The sequence below is a fragment of the Rana temporaria genome, chromosome 1 (genome assembly GCF_905171775.1).
Source record: "Rana temporaria chromosome 1, aRanTem1.1, whole genome shotgun sequence".
Lineage (NCBI taxonomy): Eukaryota > Metazoa > Chordata > Amphibia > Anura > Ranidae > Rana > Rana temporaria.
In genome coordinates this window covers 183,140,312-183,166,654 of record NC_053489.1, presented here as the reverse complement: position 1 = coordinate 183,166,654, position 26,343 = coordinate 183,140,312, and the positions used below count along the sequence as shown (strand labels likewise).

Sequence of the window (26,343 nt, the reverse complement as noted above, 5' to 3'; positions counted from 1 at the left end):
TGCTGCCGTTACTGAGATATCCATGTTTAAAAAGAGGACGTATATATACAGTGGGGGGTCCGTAAGTGGTTAAAATCGAACCGATGGGCGGCTGATCATCGGTCAGAACCGATGGTTAGTACACAAAAGCATCGGTTCAAAACCCGCGCATGCTTCGACGCATGCTTGGAAGCATTGAACGTCACCGCCTTCTGACCCGATCGGTTTTTGAACTGATGGTGTGTACGCACATCAGACCATCAGTCTGCTTCAGCGGTGAACCGATGAAAACGGTCCGTCGGACCATTCTCATCGGATGGATCGACCGTGTGTACGCCGCCTGGGAGTTTCTGATGTTTCCAGAAGTTGAGGGTCTCCCTGGATTGAACTGAAGCAGTATTTATTCAGTTTATTATCTGTACTTAATCTTTAACTGACTGAAGTAAAACATTTTCCATTAATATAGTATTTGGGCATTATTTAAATTATTTAAACTATTGTACTACATCCACAAATCTGAAAGCTTAATCATAGGAACCTGTTAAATAAACAAGTGTAACAAGAAATGTACCCCTGTTACATTAGTGATTTAGGCCATGCCAGTATTGTATTAGAAACCTTTGTAGGCCTTCCCAAGTGGAAAGTCCTGTAATCAAAAGAATCCCCTGATTATGACAAGGTTAGCATTTCCATTTGTTAGCATCACATGCAGATAAAGACCCTACTACACCATCCTGTCAAAAAAAAAGAAAAAAACATTTCTGCAACCATAGAAGCCGTACCACTATTTATATACAGATGCCACAGAATCTCCATCTGTATCCCATCCACTTATGCAATGGACTTTATGATTTTCCTAGACATCTAATTACAGGCATACTCTTTAGTATAATATGGCTGGATAAAGACTGGAAAGATACTATGTAAACTAGTTTGTAATGTAAGCATAAATCTGACATTGTACATGGGACACAGATTTACAAATCAGTACAGCTCAGTGTATGGTTTCACCCTTTCCATGTCCTGTATTTTTATTATGCTGGAAGTAGATCTCTATAGACATCGCCAGCACCAGTAATTGGGAACCCATGATATATAAAGTAAAGTATAACAGAGCTGCAGCCACAGTTTATTAATACTTGCAAAGTACAAAAAAAACGATCTAATGCAGTCCAGAAGCATTGATCTATTTATATCATACTTACTGTCAAGCGCTGGAATCACTGTTTTTCTCAAAGCCAACACTAGTCCAAGAGGAGAGCCAAAGAGAAAGAAGTCTGTAATCTCAAAGTCAAATTTTCCAATGCTGCCTCCATCCAACATTGTAGAGCTGCTTGACCTTCGAGACCCGGTATCATTTCTGAGGACACTTGCATGTAAACTGGAAACAAACAGAAATGCTTTATGGAAATACTGCTGGTACTGTACTATTCCATGTCCACTTTCCTTACAGCTCAGTTGAGCATTAGAGAGTTATAGCCACAAGGGTTGTGTCTCCCTGCCTTATCGCAATAACTATCCAAGTTTAATTACCATTGCTGTGTATGTCTGTATGTTTTTTTTTCCCTCAGAGATTATCTTATTAACATTCTGCTAAAACGTGTGTATTAGTACTACTTGGACCTTAAAGAAGGGGGTACATCCTGAAAGACTGTCCTCAAAAGTTGTATGTAAAAAGTATCATGGACAGCACGTTTTTGTTGCAAGTTCAGGGTTGTGTGGCTATCTCCTTCCAGATATTGTATATCTGTTTATTTAGCACTGGGTGCAGGAAGTACTGGGTGCTGCAAGTAAAATGTGATAGTATTGTTTTATGCTCCGGTCTCCAAGGAACTGCCCAGCATCAAGATATAAAGGTTAGGCTGCCATGTTATACAACTAAAGGGATAACCAGGTAGTTGAAGTGAGAGACTATACCGCTCTATAAACTGCTGATCCCTTGACTTTGCTTCCGTCCCATAAACCAAAAGGGGGCTGGCTATGCACAGGTGCATTGGATAGAAGAAGATCCTGGACTGCCGCACTCCTTAAAACGATTTCTTTATTGTACAAATAAAATCCAATAAACAACCAAAGTGATGCAGTCAAAATGAAGTGAACAACAGGAAAAAGGTGTCTGACATGTTTCACATCATATGATGCTTACTCGTAGCTGCGAAACATGTCAACCACCCTTTTCCTGTTGTTCACTTAATTTTTACTGCATCGCTTTGGTTGTTTTTTGGATTTTATTTGTACAATAAAGACATCGTTTTAAGGAGTGTGGCAGTCCAGGATCTTCTTCTATCTAAAGGGATAACCAGGTTGAAAATATTTGTGCAGTTACACCACAGTTCACTTTGTCTATTGAACTGATTTTCAAGGTTTAACTTACGACAAACGTTTGACCAGAAATCATGATTTTAAATTAAAATGTTCCCATGGGTGAATGAATTTTTTTTTTTTTACGGTCTATGGCCAGATTTACGCTACATACGATAGACATTCTGATTACCTAACAACTGTATTCACAAAAGCCTGTTCCAATTAACATACATGTTTATAGTGTCTAGAACAGTGGTTATTGGCTTACAAGGTATATGGGGCCTCAGCTGTGGTTCCTAACATTAACATGAACATGCTACAGATAACAGGCTTTGGACATGTTACATAAGGCTAGTAGAGGTTACAATAAGTACTAAAGGGCTGCATGTTGGGCAACAGGGGTCTAGATCCACCCACCACTCATCATATTTGGAGACAAACAAGAGTTAAGGTTATGAGTAAGCGCTAAGTGTACGTCAACTTTTGCTGTACCCCACATTGTCTGTGATGCATTTTTCATAAGAAGTTCAATAAAGATGAAGAATTGCAGCAAATTCCAGATTTCTTTATTTAGTGTGCAGTTGCAGGCAAGCTGTGCTATCACCTTCACTTCCACTTTCACATGCATTGGATGGATACCTGATTACCCACCTGGAGTGGCTTTTTTTCTTGCAATATTTTTTGATTATCTTTTCTTTAATACTAAATCTATGCCCTCATATTCCACGCTATTCTGTATGGTGTAAAAATTGAATGCCTCGTCTATTTACATATAATGTACTCTTGTGATTGATTTCCAAATCTTTTTAGATGAAAAACATATGCAAGATGCAATATCTCTTTTCTTCTGCATCTGAGCAAAATTAAGACAGCCGCCCTGCCAGAAGTCCCCATTAGCTAAGCTATACCATATATATATATATATATATATATATATATATATATATATATATATATATATATATATATATATATATATATATATATATATATATATACATACTGTTAGGCCGCGTACACACGGTCGGACAAAACCGATGAGAATGGACCGAGGTTCAGTTTCATCGGTCCAAACCGACCGTGTGTACGGCCCATCGGTCTGTTGTCCTTCGGTCCAAAATTTTAAAACATGCTTTAAAATCGAACCGATGGACCGCTGACCGATCGGTCCAAACCGATGGTTAGTACACAAAAGCATCGGATCAAAACCCGCGCATGCTCAGAATCAAGTCGACGCATGCTTGGAAGCATTGAACTTTGTTTTTTTCAGCACGTCGTTGTGTTTTACGTCACCGCGTTCTGACACGATCAGATTTTGACCTGATGGTGTGTACACACATCAGACCATCAGGCCACTTCACCGGTGGACCGATGAAAGCGGTCCGTCGGACCATTCTCATCGGATGAACCGGTCGTGTGTACAGGGCCTAAGATGCTATAGACACCATTATAGACATTCTTCTAGTAAACCCACAGATTATTCTCCACCAGTGTATGTTATACAGATACCTAGAGAGAAAAGCTTGGTGCTGCTTAATGGTATCCAGCTCATAGGTTGAAGAGTCACTTCTCTTGCGAGGAAGCTGTTTTTTTGGGTCTTCACCATTGCTCCGAGGTATGTCTATGTTGCTGCGGCTTAAGTGTCGACTAGTCTCAAGATTTGAACTGCTAGAGCAGTAACTGTTGTTAACACTAATACCTGGAGATAAGAGATCTGTATCCTAGAAGAAAAAGTAGGAATGTCAGAAAGCAATAAAAGAGCAGGGATATATATATATATATATATATATATATATATATATATATATATATATATATATATATATATAAGAAGGCCAGTATGGTGGCCTGAGTTTATGGGAGGAGCCCGGAGGGTATTTAAGCAGCCCACTCACACATGCTCTTTGTCGGTTCAGTGTGCGGTACTACACGTCACTGGGCCGACTCTTTCCAGCTCACCTCATGTCCGTGAGTCTGCGCATTCAATCGCATTCGACACCCTCCCGCCCTTCCCTTTTTCAGGGCACTTCTCAGCATATCCTTCTTCAATTAACTACCCATTACTTACCTTGGGTATGCCCCCTTTTCTTGGCATACTGACCAGACCACCAAGGCACACTTCAGGTCTATTTATGTTGTTATGTTGTAAGTCTTGTCGCGTGTTTATGTGATCCACATCTCTCTCGGTCAGAGGGTAACGACCATAAATATATATATATACACACATACACATATATATACACACAGTGAGGGAAAAAAATAATGTGATCCCCTACTGATTTTGAACGTTTGCCCACTGACAAAAAAATTATCAGTCTATAATTTTAATGGTAGGTTTATTTTAACAGTGAGAGACAGAAAAACAACAAAAGTTATAAATTGATTTGCATTTTAATGAGTGAAATAAGTATTTGACCCCTTCGCAAAACAGGACTCAATAACTTGGTGGCAAAACCATTGTTGGCAATCACAGGGGTTTCTTGTAGTTGGCCCCCAGGTTTGCACACATTTAGGAGGGATTTTGTCCCACTCCTCTTTGCAGATCCTCTCCAAGTCATTAATGTTTTGAGGCTGACATTTGGTAACTCGAACCTTCAGCTCCCTCCAAATATTTTCTATGGGATTAAGGTCTGGAGACTGGCTAGGCCACTCCAGGACCTTAATGTGCTTCTTCTTAAGCCACTCCGTTGTTGCCTTGGCCGTGTGTTTTGAGTCATTGTCATGCTGGAATACCCATCCACGACTCATTTTCAATGCCCTGGCTGAGGGAGGGCTCCTAATCTCAGCTCATTACCTGTCTAGAAGACACCTGGGAAACAGAAATATTGCTTATTGATATGGGATCAAATACTTATTTCACTCGTTAAAAGGCAAATCAGTTTATAACTTTTTTGAAATGTGTTTTTCTGGATATTTTTGTTGTTATTCTGTCTCTCACTGTTAAAATAAACCGACCATTAATATTATAGACTGATCATTTCTTTGTCAGTGTGCAAACATACAAAATCAGCAGGGGATCAAATATCTTTTCCCCTCACTGTGTATATATCTCCATACATTGTTCTAATGTAAACCCTGCCTGGCGGATGTGTCTAAGGCAGGGGTGTCCAAACTTTTTTCAAAGAGGGCCAGATTTGATGAAGTGAACATGCGTAAGGGCCGACCATTTTGCCTGACATTCTTTGAACCATTAAAATTTGGTCTAAGTGTGTTCGTTCGAGCACTAATACACTGCACAACACAAATTCTCTTGCCTTTGTGGCTGTGTGTGGTGAAGAGATGAGTGTGGGCGTGTTATTTGGATATACCGCATTTATCGGCGTATAACACACACCTTCACTTTAGGAGGGAAGTTTCAGGAAAAAAAATGTAAATAAAAAACTGTGATGCAAAATAAGGGTCATTGCCCATCAATGCAGCCTAATCAGTGCCCATCTGCAGCCTCGCCATTGTCATGAATGCATCCTCTCCATTGCCATTAATGCAGCCTGATCTGTGTCCATCTGCAGCCTTGGAGGGGGGGGGGCGGGATAAGCACCAACAGATTACATACAGGATGATCTCCTGTTTACACAGCAGCCTCTTTAATACAATTTCTCCCACCTCTTATGATAGACAGAGGAGTTGTCCAATGGCAGACCAGGAGACGGGACTTCCTATTATAGATGTCACTGAGTAAACAGGAGATTCTCCTGTATGCAATTTGACAGCACTCGTTCCCCCTCTCCCTGTCCCCTTCGAGGCAGTGCCGATAAATACAGTATATATCCAAATTACCAGGGGGGCCACATTAAACTGGAACGGGGGCCACAATTGGCCCCCGGGCCGGACTTTGGACATGCCTGGTCTAAGGTATGGAATTATCACTGAGGACACGTTGTTGCATTTCTAGTGTTCAGCAATTTTTAGATATTATAGGTATCTCATTAACAAGCAAGGAAGGGACAGAAGCACAAGGACTGATTTGTCTTGCTTGATTGTAATAGTCTAAAGATTAAGATCTATGATGGTATTAGATACTAAAAAAGCAGATGAATATATATATATATATATATATATATATGTATACACATACACATTTACACGCACATATATACACACACAGTATATATATTATTTTCAATTAGGTTTTACCAAGTAGGCCTAATTCTTGTGCAGCAAGTAACAATAAGTCTCTTCACTGAGAGATTAGAGACAAAAAACTTTTTGCAGAGCATAGAATAATTGTGCAAAGTTCAAATAGAAAACATTCTCAATGCAGCCATTATGTGTTTGACACCTGGAGCCTGCAAGGTCTGAGCTATAGCCGCTAGCAAACATCACTGTGTTCAAAATGCCAGAGATTTACATTTTTTAATACAGCTCAACTCTGCTTGTCATATGAATGTGGCTCTTGTATGTAAGTAATTATATATACAAATAGTAGTAAAATGCCACTGCTGAACACCTTTTTTTTGTTGCATTCTATCTTTATTAAAGTTTTTGCAAAGTTTACAGAACATGTACCAAAAATACAAGTACTAGCAATAAAAAAAAAAAAAAAAAATGACAACCCTTCGGGCTGTCTTGTAAACAGAGTATTAACTGCTAAACCCTTTTCGAAAAATCCTCACGCCTATGCATGTATGATCTGTAAATCTGTGTCTAAAAGTTTATTTATGTTAGAAAACATATAGCGACGCCATACTATAATTTTATGAGCCTCCTAATATGAATTGATCCCAAATGAGCTTTCAGAGAATAGCTTGATGTTTATTTTCCACAGTGCTATTATGGAGTAATTCAATCAGCTTCATCTAATGTAATCTATTTGTGAGAAGGATAATACTTGACTAAGTCAAGCCCTTAAGTCCTCATTTATTGTAATATGTAACACAATATTTACTTTTTCTGCTTAAGCGCAAAAAAAAAACAAAAAAAAAAACTGTTCCTTAACTCATTCTAGCGCATCATGTGAATGCACATTTTTGCACTCCATGCACAGGGCAGCACATTCATTTCAATAGGCTGCCCTACATGTGACAAAAGCGCAGAAGTATCTTTTTGAGCATTCAGTGATTTTTTTTAGGTGCGTTTGTGAATGAGCTACTGTAATATGAATGCAGCCTTAACGCATTTGTCATGCATCCACATGCTGGACGTAGACGTAAAGAGACTGTCAGACTATAGGGACAAAATTATGTATGAGGCCCAACTAATCACAACAAATCTGCAAATTTTACAGGGTAACTGACAAGTCACAATATTTTTCTAGATTGACTGTGCAATTTTAATATGTACTGTATAAATTATTGTATGGACAGCAGAAGATTATATTATATAATCAGCACATGTAATGTAGAGAACACAGCACCATTCACATTAACCACTTCCCCACCGCGCCATAGACAAAAGACGTCTACAGCGCGGTGGAGTTATTCTGGGAGGACGTCCCTGGGACGTCCTCCCAGAATCCTTCACTCGCGCGCCCCCTGGGGCGCGCTCCCGGAATCATCTGTGAGCGCCGGGACTATAAGACCCGGCGCATCACAGATCGCGGTAAATTGCCGCTGACGGATCGATCACTTGTAAACAAACCGGCGTCATGTCATGACGCCGGTTCCTCCCTCTCCTCTCTGTACCGATCGGTACAGTGTGAGAGGAGAGGGGGGAGAGCGGGTGGCAGCAGCTGCTGTGGGCTGGATCTGTGACAAATGCAGTCACAGATCCAGCCACCCCTCCCTGCGCAATACTCTGCAATAACACCAATACTCTGCAATAACACCCATACTCTGCAATACCCCCCATACTCTGCCATACCCCCCATACTCTGCAATACCCCCCATACTCTGCAATACCCCCCATACTCTGCAATACCCCCCATACTCTGCCATACCCCCCATACTCTGCCATACCCCCCATACTCTGCCATACCCCCCATACTCTGCAATACCCCCCATACTCTGCAATACTCCCAATACTCTGCAATACCCCCAATACTCCGCAATACCTGCTAATATGACAGAAACGAGAATTCTTTTTTTATTTTTACAGAATTTTCAGTGTTTTTTCCTTTTATAGCGCAAAAAAATAAAAAACCCCGAGGTGATCAAATACCACCAAAAGAAAGCTCTATTTGTAGGAAAAAAAGGACAACAATTTCAGATGGCCACAATGTTGTATGACTGAGTTATTGTCATTCAAATTGTGAGAGCACCGAAAGCTGAAAATTGGTCTGGTTAGGAAGGGGGTTTAAGTGCCCAGTGGTCAAGAGGTTAATCTATGTTACAACATAGCTTACAATCTCATGTCAACACTACACACACGAATATTCGAACCCCAGCTAAGATACAATGCCACAGACTTGTTATCTTTTAAATTCAAATATATCAAAGAAAACATGTCAACTTAGGCAGGCCATAGACGATGAAAATTTGTTTCCTGCAACCACGGTTACAGGAAAGAAATTTGTATGATTGCCCTATGAACACAGTCAGTGCTGACAGGGGAATCCCTCCTGCTGAGTCATTCTCCTGGTGGGGGAAGCCGTCCCCGCCAGGAGAAGACAGTGATTGCATAATTGCAGGTAAATTTGGCAGGCTGTCTGTACTCAAGTTGATCGATCAACTTTGTACATTACGATCGTACGAGCGTACACACGATCGGTTCGTCTGATGAAAATGGTCTGATGGACCGCTTTCATCAGACGAACCGATCGTGTGTGGGCCCCATCGTTTTTTTATCCATTGGTGAAAAAACAAGGAACTTGTTTTAAAATTATCTGATGGTTAAAAAACCGATAGAAAAAAACGATCGTCTGTGGGTACGTCCATCGGTTAAAAATCCACGCATGCTCAGAATCAAGTCGACGCATGCTCGGAAGCATTGAACTTAATTTTTCTCAGAACGTGGTTGTGTTTTACGTCACCACGTTCTGAAACAATAGTTTTTTTAACCGATGGTGTGTAGGCACGACTGATGAAAGTCAGCTTCATCGGATATTTGATGAAAAAATCCATCAGACCGTTTTCATCGGATGAACCGATCGTGTGTACAGGGCATAAGTCTGTCCATATAAGGTTCAAACCTCGGCCGGTTCAGTAAGTTGAACTGTCTATAGCTGGCCTTAGATTCAGAAGCAACATGATTTTGCTTTCTGTAAATGACTAGTAAAAGTAAGGGCTGTAAAGCACACAAATATTAAATCTACCTTTTGTCAATTAACAATAGAACAAAGTATAATACCTGAACACTCACAATGCTTCCTCTGCGGCTGCTGTTCTGACTTTCAGACACAGTCTGATTGCTGTAACATAAGGCATCAAATCCCAAAATCCCTCCAACACAGTCACCAACTAAACACACCTGCAAATAAAAAAGAAGATCAGAATTCAGGTGTTCCAACTCCAGACAGAGGAGTGAAAAAAACAATGTAAAACTCAGGGGCTCAGTACACTTGTCTGATCATCTTTCCTAACATCCCATTATTCTGCTGCCTCCACTTTATCATGTCCACTGGCTTTATTTTACACCAACTTTGACAGTTAACTCTAACCCTTATGCAAACTGTCACACTGAGCACAGCTTTGCACTCTGGTTACTGACAAAGCCGAAGTTCAGGTGAAAAAGAAAACCCACTGATCATAAACGTCCCATGTAATGATGAAAGGTGTAGCTGCCCAGACACTGGCTCCCTAGGCCGAGCAGCGGCTCTGTGTCTGAATGGACACACAGAGCAGAGGCTCGGTTCAGGTGCCCCCATAGCAAGTGGCTTGCTATGGGGGCAAGAGGCAGGAGGGAGGGGAAAAGGCACTGGCAAGTGACCCGAGAAGAGGAGGATCTGGACTGCTCTGTGCAAAACCACTGCACAGAGCAGGTAAGTATAACATGTTTGTTATTTAAAAACAAAAAAAACAAGACTTTAATATCACTTTAAACTCTATTTACTGTATATAATTGGAGGCTGGTTGAGTAATATAAATGTATGAAGGTCTAACCCTTAACAATAAGTTAGTGGGTATATTTGAGGCCCTATAAAACTAGCAGGATGATTATCACAATCTGCAGTGGGGATCTTAAAGCAGAGTTCCACCCAAAAGTGGAACTACTGGTTATATGCTCCCCGCCTGCGGTGTCACATTTGGCACCTTTCAGAGGGGAGGGGGGGACAGGGACCCATTTATGACAGGTCCCCTTCCCTACTTTCGGGAGATGGGCCGTGGCCCGATCACCCAGAAGTTCGGCCCCCCTCCTCTTTCCCCCAGCCGGACCAATTAGAAAGCGCAGCGAGCTTTGCGCATGCTACTTCAATGCCGAGTTTCCTTACCAGTAATGGCAGCGGCAGACATTGCAGGCTCCCTGGACAGGTAAGTGCCCTAATATTAAAAGTCAGTAGCTGCTGACTTTTACATTTATTTATTTTTTGCTGGACCTCCTCTTTAAGTTAAAGCCTAGTATTAACGCAAACCTTTGTTTGAGGTTTATTACTGAAATAGCGTAAGTAATCTGCCTACACAAGGAAATAAAATGTATTATTATATATTACTGTATAAACTGTAGTGATTAAAAAGTAACATGTGGATCTCAAAGAACAAGTCTTGTTCCATGCCATGCTACCATGGCTGTTATAACCACAAATGTTGAATCCTAAATCAATTTAATCAGAAATGCCTATTCCTTATCAGAACATGCTGTTCTAGTTTTATTTTTCTAAACAAAAGGAAATAATCTTACCTAACCAAAGCGGAAACATTGCAGGATAACACACAATACTTTCGATAGCAGTTACATAGAGCAACATCTGTCTGGTAATTTCACTAGGACAGGGCTTAACTACAGTGTTAATGCATTTGTGGCAATGCTCTCGAGTCTGTAATTACTAAGTGCTTGAAGAGTGCTTCCTGATTTATTACCTAATGATTTAAATCCCACAGAGACTTCCATGGTAATTTCTTTATGATAAATTACTTCCATCACTTAAAAGTTGAAGTAACTGAAAGTAACTTTAAGGTACTTAGCTTTGATGATGATTACACTTCCCAATATCACATACCACACATAGTAATAAGCCCCATATATAAAAATTGGAGGAATAATTATGTTGCCTTTTTCAATTCTTACAACATATACTCCAGTTCTGCTCTCTAATTGCAGACCTTTTGGATACAGAGCACACTTTAATCTCATGTATAATGACTGCTTTGTCCCTACTTGATAAATCCATCACAAACATCTTGCGAGACACCAAGGCACCTTCAGTAGACAAAGATTCCACTAAAATTAACGGGCCAAATCCTCAAAAGAGATACGACGGAGTAACTGCTGTTACTCCGTCGTATCCCTGGTCCTAACTATGGAACTGATCCACAGAATCAGTTTCCCATAGTTAGGCAGAAGATCCGACATGTGTAATTGAATTACACTGTCGGATCTTAGGATGCAGTACCGCATCCGCCGCTGGGGGCATTTTGCGTCGAAATGCCGCCTCGGGTATGCAAATTAGGACTTACGGAGATCCACGAAGCTTTTCAGCTTCGTTTTTTCTCCGTAAGTTTTATTTTGCAAACGCAAAATTAGGGCTGCTTTTACAAGGTGTAAACTGTTTACACCTTGCAAAAACAGACCTTTCTTGCTAGCGACGCGATTTTTTTTTAATTTAAAAAATTTTTTTTGCCGCCGTATCTTTTTTTTTACCCGACGCAACTTTATTGTCCCGTCGCGATCCACAAAGCCCGACGTAACGTAATTTTGCGCTATGCACGTCGGGAAAATGACGTCACAAGCATGCGCAGTACGGCCGGCGCGGGAGCGCGCCTCATTTAAATGGGAATTGCCCCCTGGAGAAGAGGAACGCCTTGCGCCGGCCGGATTTAAGTTAAGTTAAAATTTCTAGGTAAGTGCTTTGTGGATCGGGCACTTAGGTAGAAATTTTGCGGCGGTGTAACTTAAATAGGAAAAATTACGTTGCGCCGCTTCTTTGTGGATTACCCCCAACATTCTTTAGGCTTGCTCCGGTATTAAAAGTGAAATCTGGTATATGCATGCTTTTTTTTAAAACAGTCTCTTACTAGAACATATTTTAGTGTGTTCAATAAACATACTTTTTTTTGGAGTAGAAACATGTATCAATAATGTAATATACAAAAAAAATTAAGATGTACTAAAATAAATATTGAACTGGATGCACTGGTCTCTTTATTCAACCTTGCTGACTATGTAACTATGTAAATACATCTTGCTAAACAACAGGCATACTCCAGGCAAAACATTTTTATTGCCATTTTGAATAGTTCAGAAGAGTCAGGTTTTTATTGTGTGAAAGATAAAAGAAAAGAGGGCGCACCAGCCTTGTGCATTATTCCAAGTACATTTATTTATATAAAAAAGATAAAATTCACTTACAAGCATGTGAAAATTAAACGCATAAACAGTATTCCACCCCGTGGTGAAACAGTCCTAGGCTCTGAGGAAGAAGGTTTACCTTCAAAAATTGTTAGCCAGCAGAGACCCCTAAATGGTCTCCCCTATGATCTGGAGATCAGATTCCAGGACTGTTTCACCACGGGGTGGAAGCCTGTTTATGCGTATTAACTTTCACATGCTTGTAAGTAATTTTTATCTTTTTTAAATAAAAAAATGTACTTGGGATAATGCACAAGGCTGTAATTAGGACATCCCAGTCCTAGAGGGCAGCAAGGCAAAGAAACATTATCCATTAAGGAGTGGACCATTATACATTATTGCGCTAGCCACTACACTCATATGCAGGAATATTTGTTTTTCTGTTTTATTGTGTGAACCATGTTAGGCAGATTTCCCCTTCTTGTGTGAGTGATACAACAGGTAGTGAGAGCAAATTCCCTATTTTTGACAGCTGCCACTGTGAAAGGTATCATCACTGAGAAAATTCCTCTCTCCTACTGCTCTAGTAACAACCTTCCCCTTACATTGTCAATAATAACCACTGAGACAGAAGTTTAATTTAAATACACAAGAGCATGGCAATGCTTGTAACCCTAAACTCACCTGCCCAGTGAAAGACATGCCTTCTTGTGACTTAGTGAAGTCCGCATACACCTGGTTGGCTCGATGAATGACTGTTGCCACAAATTCCAGGTACTGAGGTGATGATGTAGCCAGTAGAGGGAGAGCAGCTAGAGGGATGTGGTCCTGACTATTAGATAAACAACCTTCATCGTAACTGTATGGGCTTAAACTGCAAACAAATATTACAATAATTAGTTACAGTTAACGGTCATCAATTATGGCTTTCATATAAAGTTACAAAAGCTGCTATTATAAAGAGAGAATCTTCCTTTCATTACTAATATTAGAAAACTTTCTCAAACAATTGCTTATACAGTTTAAGTAAAAAAATCCAATACATTTAATTTGTCATTTTCTGAAGTGCAAAAACACAAGAAACAAAGTACTGGTCTATAATTAAAAAGAGAGTCTGGGAATTATTTTATCTACTATAGTTTAAAATAGGGGACTCCAAACTTTCAAAAAAAAAAACTCAGTTTACTGCCCTTTAAATTTTAGGGGGACCAGACTATGGCCAGTGGTAGTAGAGAATGCCCTGGCATCCGTGGGAGTAAAAAATGCCGTAGGCTTGGTGGTCAGTGGGAGTAAAATAATTTCCATAGTTGGTGTCTGCGGGAAGAATCGTGTCCTATCACTGGTGTCATTGGAAGGAATAGTGCCCCGTTATTGGTGTCAGTGGGAAAAATAGTGCCCCATCAGTGGTGTCAGTGGGAAAAATAGTGCCCCATCATCGGTGTCAGTGGGAGAATTAGTTCCCCATCTCTGATATCAGTGAGAGGAGAGGAATAGCACCCCGTTGTTGGTGAAAGTAGGGGGAATAGTGTCCAAGGGCCGGATAAAGTAAGTAAAGGACCACATCCGGTCCACGGCTGCAGTTTGGAAACCTTTGGTTTAAAACATGAATTCAAGCAGACAAGTCCTACAGGTTTTACCTATCCCTTTAACTTTCTTTCAGTTTATACAGAATAGGCCTAATAATTGCCATGGGTACTGTGACAGCATGTTTAACAAGCACATCAGCATTAAACTAAAATTATGCAGCATAGCTCCTCTTTGTAAAAAACATTGAAACAGCAAGATATTAAAATTTTTTAGCGTTTTGGCTAAAATTTAGAAGTTTACAATCTGTTTAATGCAAAACGCAAAGTACTTTTGCTTTATATTTCAAGCAATCAAACTATCCCTGAATCACGGAATTTGCCTTTTCCCAATCTCTGGGAAGCAAATGTCTTTCCAATTATCAAGACATTAACCTGTATGATCTACAGTATCCTACACTGCAAAATCTTGAGATGTTGAAAGCCACAATTCCAGGAGGCCGAAACTCATCACTTATCTATTTACAGGCAATCTGCTTTCCACTTTGAAACCAGATCTAATCCCCTCACATCCCTGAGTGCTACAGATCAATTAGTCCAGCCCACCCTATTTTTCCAACCTTTTTTTTTTCTCTCTACTCTATTTGCTTCCTTCTGCTCTTCTTGTAAACTGTTGCAATAGCATGAGCAACTCTTCGAATGTTTTTAAATGTTACACTGACTTTACTGAATCTCTTTCTTATTTAGGTTGTTTCAGTCCTCCTACATCTTGTTTATTATATTGCATCTATACATAGATATGGATTTTATAGTATAGCACTTACTTTGATTTATTTCTTCTTTCAAAACTTATTTAAAAAAAATACAAAAACAAAATATTTAAATTTTATAAGCACATTGTACTGTATATGACATTAGATTACTGGTTTCCAGATTCACAGGATTCTTGGCACGTACAGTTGTTTACAGTGTGTCACACTGTGATTACACATTATTGTATAACACATACTGTAATGTGTTTTCACAGTATAGCACATTATAATAAGCTTTATATGTCAGGGGAGCTTGGAGTTTAGCAGCCTATGGCCAGAGTACAGCAAACCAACATCCAGTTGTATTTAAAGGATAACTATTGCTGGTGATCGTTATCACAGGTATGATATGCTTCCTAAAGTGTATGGGAAAGAGGTTGAGAACTGCAACATTAATATTTCTAAAAACCTGAAAAATAGCATTTTATGTTTATTTATATAAAATTGCTCTCACTCCTAGGGCAACAATCTTGCTTATCCAGAAGTTATACAAAGACCAATGCAAAGGAGAGTAAAACCTTTACAGAACAGAAAGTATCTAGCCACACGTCCAACATCAACACCAAAAAGAAGAAATTATTCCACATTTAAGGATTGTGGGCAGAACTACGCAGATCATTTCTTTTCTGCCACTTGGTAAACTGTACATCAAGAACCATTGGTGTTATAGCACAGATACAACCTAACTTTATAGAGCTGAGCCACACAAATGGTTTCTTTTATATCTGGTTTTCTCCACCCACTATGCTAAAATATGGACTATTATTTATATTTTTTGGAATTGGCAATGGAATTTTACTGACAATCTACTGACTGGAATGGTACCAGCTGGTTGGAGAAAAGCCAATGTAGCACCAATATTTAAAAAAGGGCTAAAATACATCCCTGGAAATTACAGACCAGTTTGCCTAACATCAATAGTATGCAAGCTCTTGGAGGGGATGACAAGGGACTATATACAAGATTTTAGTAATAAAAAATGTATCATTAGCAGTGGATTCATGAAGAATCGTCCTTTCCAAATCAATCTATTAACCTTCTATGAGGAGGTGATCTGCCATCTAGATAAAGGAAGGCCCATAGATGTGGTGTATCTGGATTTTGCAAAAGCATTTGACACAGTTCCCCATAAACGTTTACTGTACAAAGTAAGGTCCGTTGGCATGGACCATAGGGCGAGTACATGGATTGAAAACTGGCTACAAGGGCGAGTTGAGAGGGTGGTGATAAATAGGGAATAATAAAAGTAGAAGCTGCGCTGCAATGTGAAAAAGTCAATATAACAATCAAATTATAATGTGTGTGATGCACACAAATCACTAGTGCAATCTAAAATGAACAAGTGAAAGTGCAAAGTCCATATGAATGGATGAATCTCAGGGAAAATCAAGATGACAGAAAGTTCTCCGAGTGTGTGAAAGGTATCCAAATAGTATCCAGTGAATCTGTATAGCAGATGAAAGTATCCTCCACCGTTAAATCCTAACTGCTTACCAAAATGATAAGTTAATCAAGCGTGTAACCGTAACTGCCAGATCCAGGATTCCAGGATATATCTTCACCTTATCTCAGTTTCACATATCAGACTATTCATTCTCCATATTGTGACCCAAAAGAGAAAAGGCATGTATTATTATCCTGGTGTCCTCAGATGTCCCGAGTCTTTTCTTCCCTGCTTGGTGACACTGACTTGGTCCTTCTCCACGACTAAAGGCAGCAGGAGTCAGGACTGTGAGGTTCGGAGAAGCAAGCAACTTCTGTCTCTCCAGCTCTCTCTGGGTTACGGTTACACGCTTGATTAACTTATCATTTTGGTAAGCAGTTAGGATTTAACGGTGGAGGATACTTTCATCTGCTATACAGATTCACTGGATACTATTTGGATACCTTTCACACACTCTGAGAACTTTCTGTCATCTTGATTTTCCCTGAGATTCATCCATTCATATGGACTTTGCACTTTCACTTGTTCATTTTAGATTGCACTAGTGATTTGTGTGCATCACACACATTATAATTTGATTGTTATATTGACTTTTTCACATTGCAGCGCAGCTTCTAATTTTATTATTTGCATTATATGTTTATCTGACATTTTGAGCTGCAGCAGCCTTTTGTTTTATTTTTTATTTTATTTTCATTTTGCATTTTTTATTTTTCACGTTTTTTTCATCCAATGTAAGTGGTTTCACACTATTTATGATTGTTTAGACCTGCGCAGTATTTATTTATTTTTATAAATAGGGAATACCCCGAATGGTCAGGAGTGGGAAGTGGGGTCCCCCATAGTTCTGTGCTGGGACCAATCCTGTATAATTTGTTTATAAACGACCTGGAGGATGGGGTAAACAGTTAAATCTCTGTATTTGTGGACAACATTAAGCTAAAGAGGGCAATAGCTTCTCTGCAGGATCTGGAAACCTTGCAAGAAGATCTGAACAAATAATGGAGTGGGCAACTACATGGCAAGTGAGGTTTAATGTGGAAACATTTTAAATAATGCATTTGGGTGGCAAAAATATGAATGCAATCTACTCGCTGGGTGGAGAACCTCTGGGGGAATCAAGGATATAAAATGACCTGGGGTCCTAGTAGATGATAGGCTCAGCAATGGCATGCAATGCCAAGCTGCTGCTAACAAAGCAAACAGAATATTGGCATGCATTAAAAGGGGGATTAACTCAAAAGATAAAGCGATAATTCTCCCATTCTTCAAGACTCTGGTCCGGCCTCACCTGGAGTATGCTGTCCAGTTCTGGGCACCATTTCTCAAGAAGGATGTACTGGAAGTGGAGCAAATACAGAGAAGAGCAACAAAGCCCTTCTCTGTATAGAAGTTATTTCACCTTAATGCATAGGATGCCTCAGACAGTAGAGGTCTGTCTGCTGGGCCTGGTGGACCCCCTATCCCACTGCAGAATCCCAAGAACCCCAGTTGGACTGCTTCTATTTTATGCTAGGAAACTTATTATGCTCCAATGGAAGTCCACATCTGCTTCCACTTCAACTCAGTTGAAACAATTAATTAACTCTCAGCTGCAAAGATCCACATACCATTAAAGGGGATGCCCGAAAAAAATTCACAAAGTGTGGGATATTTGGATTGAGGCCCCCTCTACCAATGCAGACCCAGGACCTTTCAGCTAAATAACTCAACCCTCCTGTGTCTTAAGCTAATGTAAGAGCATCTATAGAGTTGAGATTTTCAATCTTTACCTAATTTACTTTAGACTCTGAGTAAATCACAACATTTCTGTAGCAATCCTTTAGTGGCTACTGGAGTGTACTACTGGTTTAGTGTCAGTAATGGCACTAGAGTTGTTATTAAATGTATGTTTTTTCAAGATGTATATGTAGCCGGGGTATGCCCAATAGAATAAAAAGAAAAAAGAAAAGTAGCTGACTACTCAACCTGGCTATACTAGGTTAAGTTGATAAAAAATAAAAAGTTATTTTAACTTATGTATGTTAATTTGTTTTTGAGAGGTAATACACCGATAAAGTACCCCAGTACCTTTTGTTGACAGCTCCTCAGACAGCTACTTTTCTATGTTAGTTTTGGAATGTGGTGTCGGGCAACTCCCTTTTGAATCCATGGGACTACTTACTATTTGGTAATATTTCTAAGAACCACATTTCTAAATATCATTTATATTGATATGTGATATGTGTTCTGAGGAAAGCTATATTTGCCCAATGTTCATGTTGGTTCTGCTTCATAGCTTTGCAAAGTGGCTGCACCTTACTGTTCCTCACTCTTTATCTGATTAAAAACACTGGGCCGGATTCAGAGAGATCGGCGTATCTTTAGAGCGGCGTAGCGCATCTGATATGCGCTACGCTGACGTAACATAGAGAGGCTCGTACTGTATTCACAAAGCACTTGCTCTCTTTCTTGCGCCGGCGTAACGTAAAATGGCCGGCGTAAGCCCGCCTAATTCGAAGTAGCAAGGCAGTGGGCGTGTTGTATTAAAATTAATCGTGACCCCATGTAAATGCATGGATATACGAACAGCGCATGCGCGCGCATGCTCAGAATCACGTTACATATACTCTCTAAGATACGACGGCTCAATGCGTACGACGTGAACGTAACTTACGCCCAGCCCCATTCACGTACGACTTACGTAAACGACGTAAAATACGACGGCTGTTAAGACGTTTCCGACGTCCATACCTTAACATGACTCACCCCTGCTTTATGAGGGGTAAACTTACGCCGGACGTACGCCTTACGTAAACAGCGTAGCATACTGCGACGGGCGCAAGTACGTTTGTGAATCGGCGTATCTAGGTGATTTACATATTCGACACATAAATCAACGGAAGCGCCCCTAGCGGCCAGCGTAAATATGCACCCAAGATACGACGGTGTAAGGAGACTTACGTCGGTCGGATCAAGCAGAAATTCAGGCGTATCTGGTTTCCTGAATAGAGCGCATAGATACGACGGCGCATACTACAACTTACACGGCGTATCAACAGATACGTTGGCGTAAGATGTCTGTGAATCCAGGCCAGGCCTCTCTAATTTGTGATCATCTTATCCTACCAGCTGTGACACGAGTAATGCTGCATGACTTGCAAACGCAAAGGCTATAAACATAAAAATAATTGAAAAAAGTAAAAAATAGTCTACTGATTTTTTTTTTCTAATAATCCAAACATTTTGTATTACTGAGATCTAACAGACATCATTGAGAATTGATAAAGTGAACCAAAAGTCTACATTTCCTACTTTATTATTAGTGTGAATAAAATCTTACGCTAGACTCTAATAAAAGAACACGTTAGGCCCCGTACACACGACAGAGGAACTCGACGTGCTTGGCACGTCGAGTTCCTCGTCGAGTTTTGGGATGAAGCCGCCGAGGAGCTCGGCGGGCCGGCTTCTCCCATAGAAGAACGAGGACAACGAGAAAATAGAGAACATGTTCTCTATTTTCTCGTCGAGTTCCTCGGCGGCTCCATCGAGCCAAAAGTGTACACACGACAGAGATTCTCGGCAGAATCCGGGTTTTGACCGAGTTTCTCGGCGAATTCTGCCGAGAAACTCTGTCGTGTGTACGAGGCCTTAGATTTATTCTCTGTTTACATCTATAGCCGGAATATGTGCTGCATACAACCAGAACTCTACCAATGCGTCACAAACTATCGTCAGCTGCATTTAAATTCCTGACATTACAGTCTATTCCTGCTGGGAATGTGACAGGCTATGATGTCATATGGAGGTGGCCTTTTGTAGAGCTCATGAAGAAGAGATGTATTAGATTCAAAAAAGCTAAAGTGAATTTTTTTTTTTATATATATATTTTTGTAAGGTGGATGACTATTACAAAGATAAAAGTTTTATATATCTTTCCCCTGTAACATTATGATTTTGTTCTTATTTTTGTATGGCAGTCCTAATTATTTCTTATATACAGTGGATATAAAAAGTCTAAACACCCCTGTTAAATGTCAGCTTTCTGTGATGTAAAAAAAATGAGACAAATATAATTAATTTCAGAAATGTTTCCACCTTTAATGTGACCTATAAACTATACAACTCAGTTGAAAAACAAAAAATAAATAAAATAGTGTGGTTGCATAAGTGTGCACACCTTTTATAACTGGGAATGTAAAATTAAGCCGCCAGTGCGCTCGCGACCCGTTCCGAAGCTCCGTGACCGCGCTCGCGGGACCCGATCGCTGCCGGTGTCCCGCGATCGGGTCACAGGAGCTGAAGAACGGGGAGGGGTGAGTGTAAACACAACTTCCCAGTTCTCTGTGGCAGTGTTCCCTGTTATAGGGAACGATGATCAGTGACGTCACACGTCCAGCCATGCCCCCCTACAGTAAGAATCACTCCCTTAGGGCACACTTAACCCCTTAGCGCCCCCTAGTGGTTAACCCCTTCACTGCCATTGTCATTTTGACAGTTATCAGTGCATTTTTATAGCACTTATCACTGTGAAAATGATGGTCCCAAAAATGTTTTAAAAGCGTCCGAAGTGTCCGCCATAATGTCGCAGTCATGAAAAAAATCGCTGATCGCCGCCATTACTAGTAAAAAAAAATTATTAATAAAAATGCCATAAAACTATCCCCTATTTTGTAAACGTTATAACTTTTGTGCAAACCAATCAATAAACGATTATTGCGATTTTTTTCCCAAAAATAAGTAGAAGAATACGTATCGGCCTAAACTGAGGAAAAAATTATGTTTTTTTATATATTTTTTGGATATATTTATTATAGCAAAAAGTTAAAAATATTACTTTTTTTTTTCAAAATTGTCGCTCTATTTTTGTTTATAGCGCAAAAAATAAAAACTGCAGAGGTGATCAAATACCACCAAAAGAAAGCTCTATTTATGGGAAAAAAAGGATGTCAATTTTGTTTGGGAGCCACGTCGCACGACCGCGCAATTATCAGGTAAAGCGACGCAGTGCCGAATCGGAAAAAGGGGCCAGGTCCTTAACCTGCATATTGGTCCAAGCTTTAAGTGGTTAAAGTGTTTTAAAAGGCACCTTAGTGGATTCTCTGCATTGAGATGATAAAACCTTCTACAAGCAGCTCCCCTCTAGCTCCCCCTAATAAAAACGCACACAGTGTGGCTTGGCAACACCCACAGTTTCCTTTTCACCTTTTAATACCTGAGTGGTCTACAGAAGCAGCAATCTTAAAACCTCTGCAGTGTTAACAGCTATGGTTGTGGCAGTTTCAATATATGAAAAATTGTGGTGGTATCTGTAAAACATTGGTCTACTTTATTGACATCTATTTTACAGCTTGTATGCCCAGTGACCATAGCAGTCCAATGAAGGATGAACCCTCAGCTATCCGTGATTTCTGAAAATGAATGTGGCAGTTTCATTTTGCTGAAACCTTGATGACAGAAACAGCCGTAAAACTCTGTTCTGAAAGTTTAAATGGGTGAATGCACCTATTTTAGTGTACCAACGTCCCGATAAAGTGACAATGGATATTAATGCACTAATAATTGGACTTTTGGCGGTACAGGTAGTTAATGTAAAAGATCTATAAATATTTATTTATAAAAAACGCATAGATAGAAAATTGTATACACAATTTCATAAGACAATGTCAGCATTTGATTTCAGTTCATCTAACACAAAGTAAGAAAAGGGTTTATACAGTACTTATGCAGATACATTCATAACATAAGAATGCATAGTATCAAAAAGGTATGTAAAAAACTCTTAAGCCCTGTACACACAATCGGTCCATCCAATGAAAACGGTCTGATCGTGTCAGAACGCGGTGACGTAAAACACAACGACGTGCTGAAAAAAACGTTCAATGCTTCCAAGAATGCATCGACTTGATTCTGAACATGCGTGGATTTTTAACCGATGGACGTGCCTACAAACAATCGTTTTTTTTTTCTATCGGTCAGGTATCCATCGGTTAAATTTAAAACAAGATTGCTTTTTTTTAACCTATGGATAAATAACCGATGGGGTCCACACACGTTCGGTTTGGTCCGATGAAAACGGGCCATCAGACCGTTCTCATCGGTTTGACCGATTGTGTGTACGCGGCATTAGTTTTTAAAGCTGAATCCAATATGCGTAATAGTAGATCTTGCTTTTACTCTCGACATGTTTTCGCGTACAGGACGCTTCATCAGGAGCATAGGAGTGGATCAATCGAATCTCAAAAAATACGTTGATCCAGCCACTAATAATGGGGTAGGGAGTGTACAACGCTTTTTACCTAACCAGCCTCCTGGGCATGTGGTAGGTGCTCATTGTGTGTAGAAGTCAAAAGGTTGGGCTATAACACAAGCACTGACAGAATGTTATACGTTATACTTCTGATAGAACTACCTTTCTTTCTGTCGGTGCTGAGGTGGTTACCCCCTCTCCAATGCTTGGCCATTTGGCAAACTGTCATTTGGAACCTATTCAAGCCTAGGGTTTGTCAGAGGGATTTCGGTGGTGGTCCTTACGCCTATCCATTTTCACTGTTTACCAACAGCTTGTGTTATAGCCCAACCTTTTGACTTCTACACACAACGAGCACCTACCACATGCCCAAGAGGCTGGTTAGGGAAAAAGCGTTGTACACTCCCTACCCCATTATTAGTGGCTGGATCGACGTATTTTTTGAGATTTGATTGATTCACTCCTATGCTCCTGATGAAGCATCCTGTACGCGAAACATGTCGAGAGTAAAAGCAAGATCTACTATTACGCATATTGGATTCAGCTTCAAACACTAAGGCCTCGTACACACGATAGGATAGCCAGAGGACAACGGTCTGAAGGACTGTTTTCATTGGTCAAAACCGATCATGTGTGGGCCCCATAGGTTATTTAAGCTTCGGTTAAAAAAATAGGAACTTGCTTTAAAATTGAACCGATGGACGCCTAACCGATAGGTCAAAAACGATCGGTTAAAAATCCACGCATGCTCAGACTAAATGAGGGGACGGGAGCGCTCGTTCTTGTAAAACTAGAAATCGTTTTGGAGATATCACAATTATCACGCTGTAACAGACAGAAAAGCATGAATCGTCTTTTACTAACACAAAATCAGCTAAAGCAGCCTCAAGGGTGGCGCCATTGGATTTGAACTTCCCCTTTATAGTGCCGTCGTACGTACGTGGTTTACGTGTCCGCGTTCTGACATGATCGGTTCATTAACCGATGGTGTGTGGGCGCGACGGACCATCAGTCAGCTTCATCGGACCGTTCTCATCGGATGGACTGATCGTGTGTACACGGCCTAAGAGTTTTTTACATACCTTTTTGATGCTTTGCGTTCTTATGTTATGAATGTATTTGCATAAGTATAAACCCTTTTCTTACTTTGTGTTAGATGGACTGAAATCATATGCTGACATTGTCTTATGAAATTGTGTATACAATTTTCTATCTATGCGTTTTTTCTAAAAAAATATTTATAGATCTTTTACATTAGCATATTTATCGGCGTATACCGCGCACTTTTTTCCCTTCAAAATAAGGGGAAAATTGTGGGTGCGCGATATACGCCGATACACGGACTCAGTTTGAACGCCTCCGCCGACATATACCGAGCGCAGTACACTCGGGTACATTCGGCCAGGCTCGGCTTCGCTCGTGGTCACGCTCTGTGATGTTTATGCGTGAGAAGCCGAGCGTGGCAGAACGTGCCCGAGTGTACTGCGCTCAGTATACGTCGGCGGAGGCGTTCAGACTGAGCGCGGGAAGCGGGGATTCGACTCGGAGACAGCGCGGGAGAAGCCGGGAGGACACCACCGAGGCCGCAGACGGACGCCGGATCGGACAAGGCCGCCGATGGACGCCGGGCAAGACACCAAAACTGTAAGTATTAAAATGTTTTTTTTTACAGGAATTTCGGGTCTACAATAGGGGTCCGCGTTATAGGCCGGAGCGCGCAATACCCCGATAAATACGATAACTACCTGTACCGCCAAAAGTCCGATTTATTAGTCCATTCATTTCCATTGCCTGTTCTGAAAGTATCTTAACATAAGTAAAATCTGCACATTAGACACAAAGGCAGAGATAGCAGGTAAGAAATAAGTGCATGAAAAAGTACAAAGTAACTTACTTGGATACCAATGAGAATGCTTCTGAGCAGATGGCTGGGCATGGAACAAGCCTGACTGCAATGTGTCCTAATGCTGCTGGGTAATGCACCCTCATCACTGTGTCAAACACAGACTTGATGGTATTGACGTCACCCTGCTTGGAACTCTGATCTCCACTGCCTGTATCCAGGATATTTCCACCATGAAGCACCAGTATGAGTACATGGACTTTACATGGCTGCAAGGAGGTTTGTGCCGATTCATCCTGTAAAGAATAGAAGCAATATTTTGCATGGTTTTTGTAATGCTTAGTACCAATACGAAAAATATACCTAAATCATTCACATTTAGAAGGACCAAAACATGCATCTTCACTTGAAAACCCTATATAAAATACTATGGAAAGTTTGGAAAAACAATAAAATACTGTGTTCTCATTATTTTTCTCATTATTTTTCTTTTGTTGACATTATAACGAAAACTGAGTCTAGGGCATCTTTGAACTTCCCACCATTGCTGACCATTACCATTTTACAAATGCTGGTTGGCCTCAAAGCTTTGTGACCACAGGTACAGAAAGCTCCATACTGCCAGTAAAGCATCATGGGAGCGCATACGTATTTATTATACAATTGAACCATAAAATTTGGGCTGATCTAAAGAAAGCCAGCTGCGATTTTCTGCAGCTGTTAGATAAAGCAAAGGCCAAGCAGTTAAAAGTTTTCTGGCGCAAGTGAGTTTCTGTGTTTATATGGAGCGTGCTTTGTAATTTACACAAAGAGAATGTGTAAAGCAGCAGATAAGAAATTTGCTGCCATGAAGAAACACATCTGGTGTTCTGCAGAAACTGAACATGATGGCACACACAAGGCGTTCATGGTCCGCTTATCATACCAGTGGCTGTAATACAGCGCAGTAACAGCTCATTATCTTCCTTTTATCTCTCACAGAGGTTGAGCAGAAAATCCAAACGACTTCCTTGTTTTATGGTAAAATGGCTTGGTGGTGCTGATTACTATGCACAGTCCAAGAACTCTGCACATTCAACAAATGCGTTAAAGGAGTTGTAAAGGAAAAAAAAAATGGCCTAAAATTAATGTCTGCAAGGTAGACAGACAGAATAGTGTAATGATTCTGTTAAAAACGAGTAAATACCTATTAAATTCCTTCATCTATATCACCTCCGGCGTTCTAGTCTCTGTTCTCTCATTCACCTCCTGGTTTGCAGCGCTCGTTCATGTAAGAACTACATTTCCCAGTATGCATTGCGGCACGCCCAGTAATTTACACCTCCTTGAAGTCTCTAACACGTAGAGAGCATCCTGCCGCACAGATGTAGTTCCCAGGAGGGGGAGAGCACGTCACTGACCACCGCAGTAAAGCCTCCCTTCATGGTGGTGAGTAACAATCAGACAAGCAGGAAGTGAACAGAACAGAGAAGAAATAGAGCAACTTCTGAGCAAAAACAAACAATGAGGAAGTGAAAAGAGGAATGTCTGCAGGTAAAAGATGCTTATTATGAAAAAAAAAGTTTCCTTTACAACCCCTTTAAAGTAACACTAAATGATAGCAAAGAACTCTCTGAGGATCTGAAAAAAAGAATTGTTGCTCTACATAAAGGTAGCCTAGGCTGTAAAAAGATAGCTAAGACCCTCAAACTGAGCTACAGCACAGTGGCCAAGACCATACAGTGGTTTAACAGGACTGTTTCTACTCAGAACAGGCCTTGTCATGGTCGACCAAAGAAGTTGAGTGCAAATGCTCAGCATTATATCCAGAGGTTGTCTTTAGGAAATAGACATATGAGTGCCGCCAGCATTGAGGTTGAAGGGGTGGGGGGTCAACCTGTCATTTCTAA

At 40.4% G+C, this 26,343-nt stretch overlaps 1 protein-coding gene across 13 annotated transcripts in view; it reads right to left on the bottom strand.

Moving 5' to 3' along the window:
* PITPNM2 (phosphatidylinositol transfer protein membrane associated 2) overlaps positions 1 to 26,343 on the bottom strand; it is a 439,829-nt gene that overhangs the window by 69,693 nt on the left and 343,793 nt on the right. For 12 of the 13 annotated variants that reach the window (XM_040347302.1, XM_040347306.1, XM_040347308.1 and 9 more), the window contains 5 exons: positions 24,506 to 24,750; positions 13,288 to 13,477; positions 9,508 to 9,627; positions 3,793 to 4,004; positions 1,185 to 1,360 (listed from right to left, as the gene is read on the bottom strand). In XM_040347302.1, coding sequence (XP_040203236.1) covers positions 1,185 to 1,360; positions 3,793 to 4,004; positions 9,508 to 9,627; positions 13,288 to 13,477; positions 24,506 to 24,750 — 943 coding nt within the window. The remainder of the gene's footprint in view (positions 1 to 1,184; positions 1,361 to 3,792; positions 4,005 to 9,507; positions 9,628 to 13,287; positions 13,478 to 24,505; positions 24,751 to 26,343) is intronic. The other variant, XM_040347305.1, reaches the window with a different exon arrangement.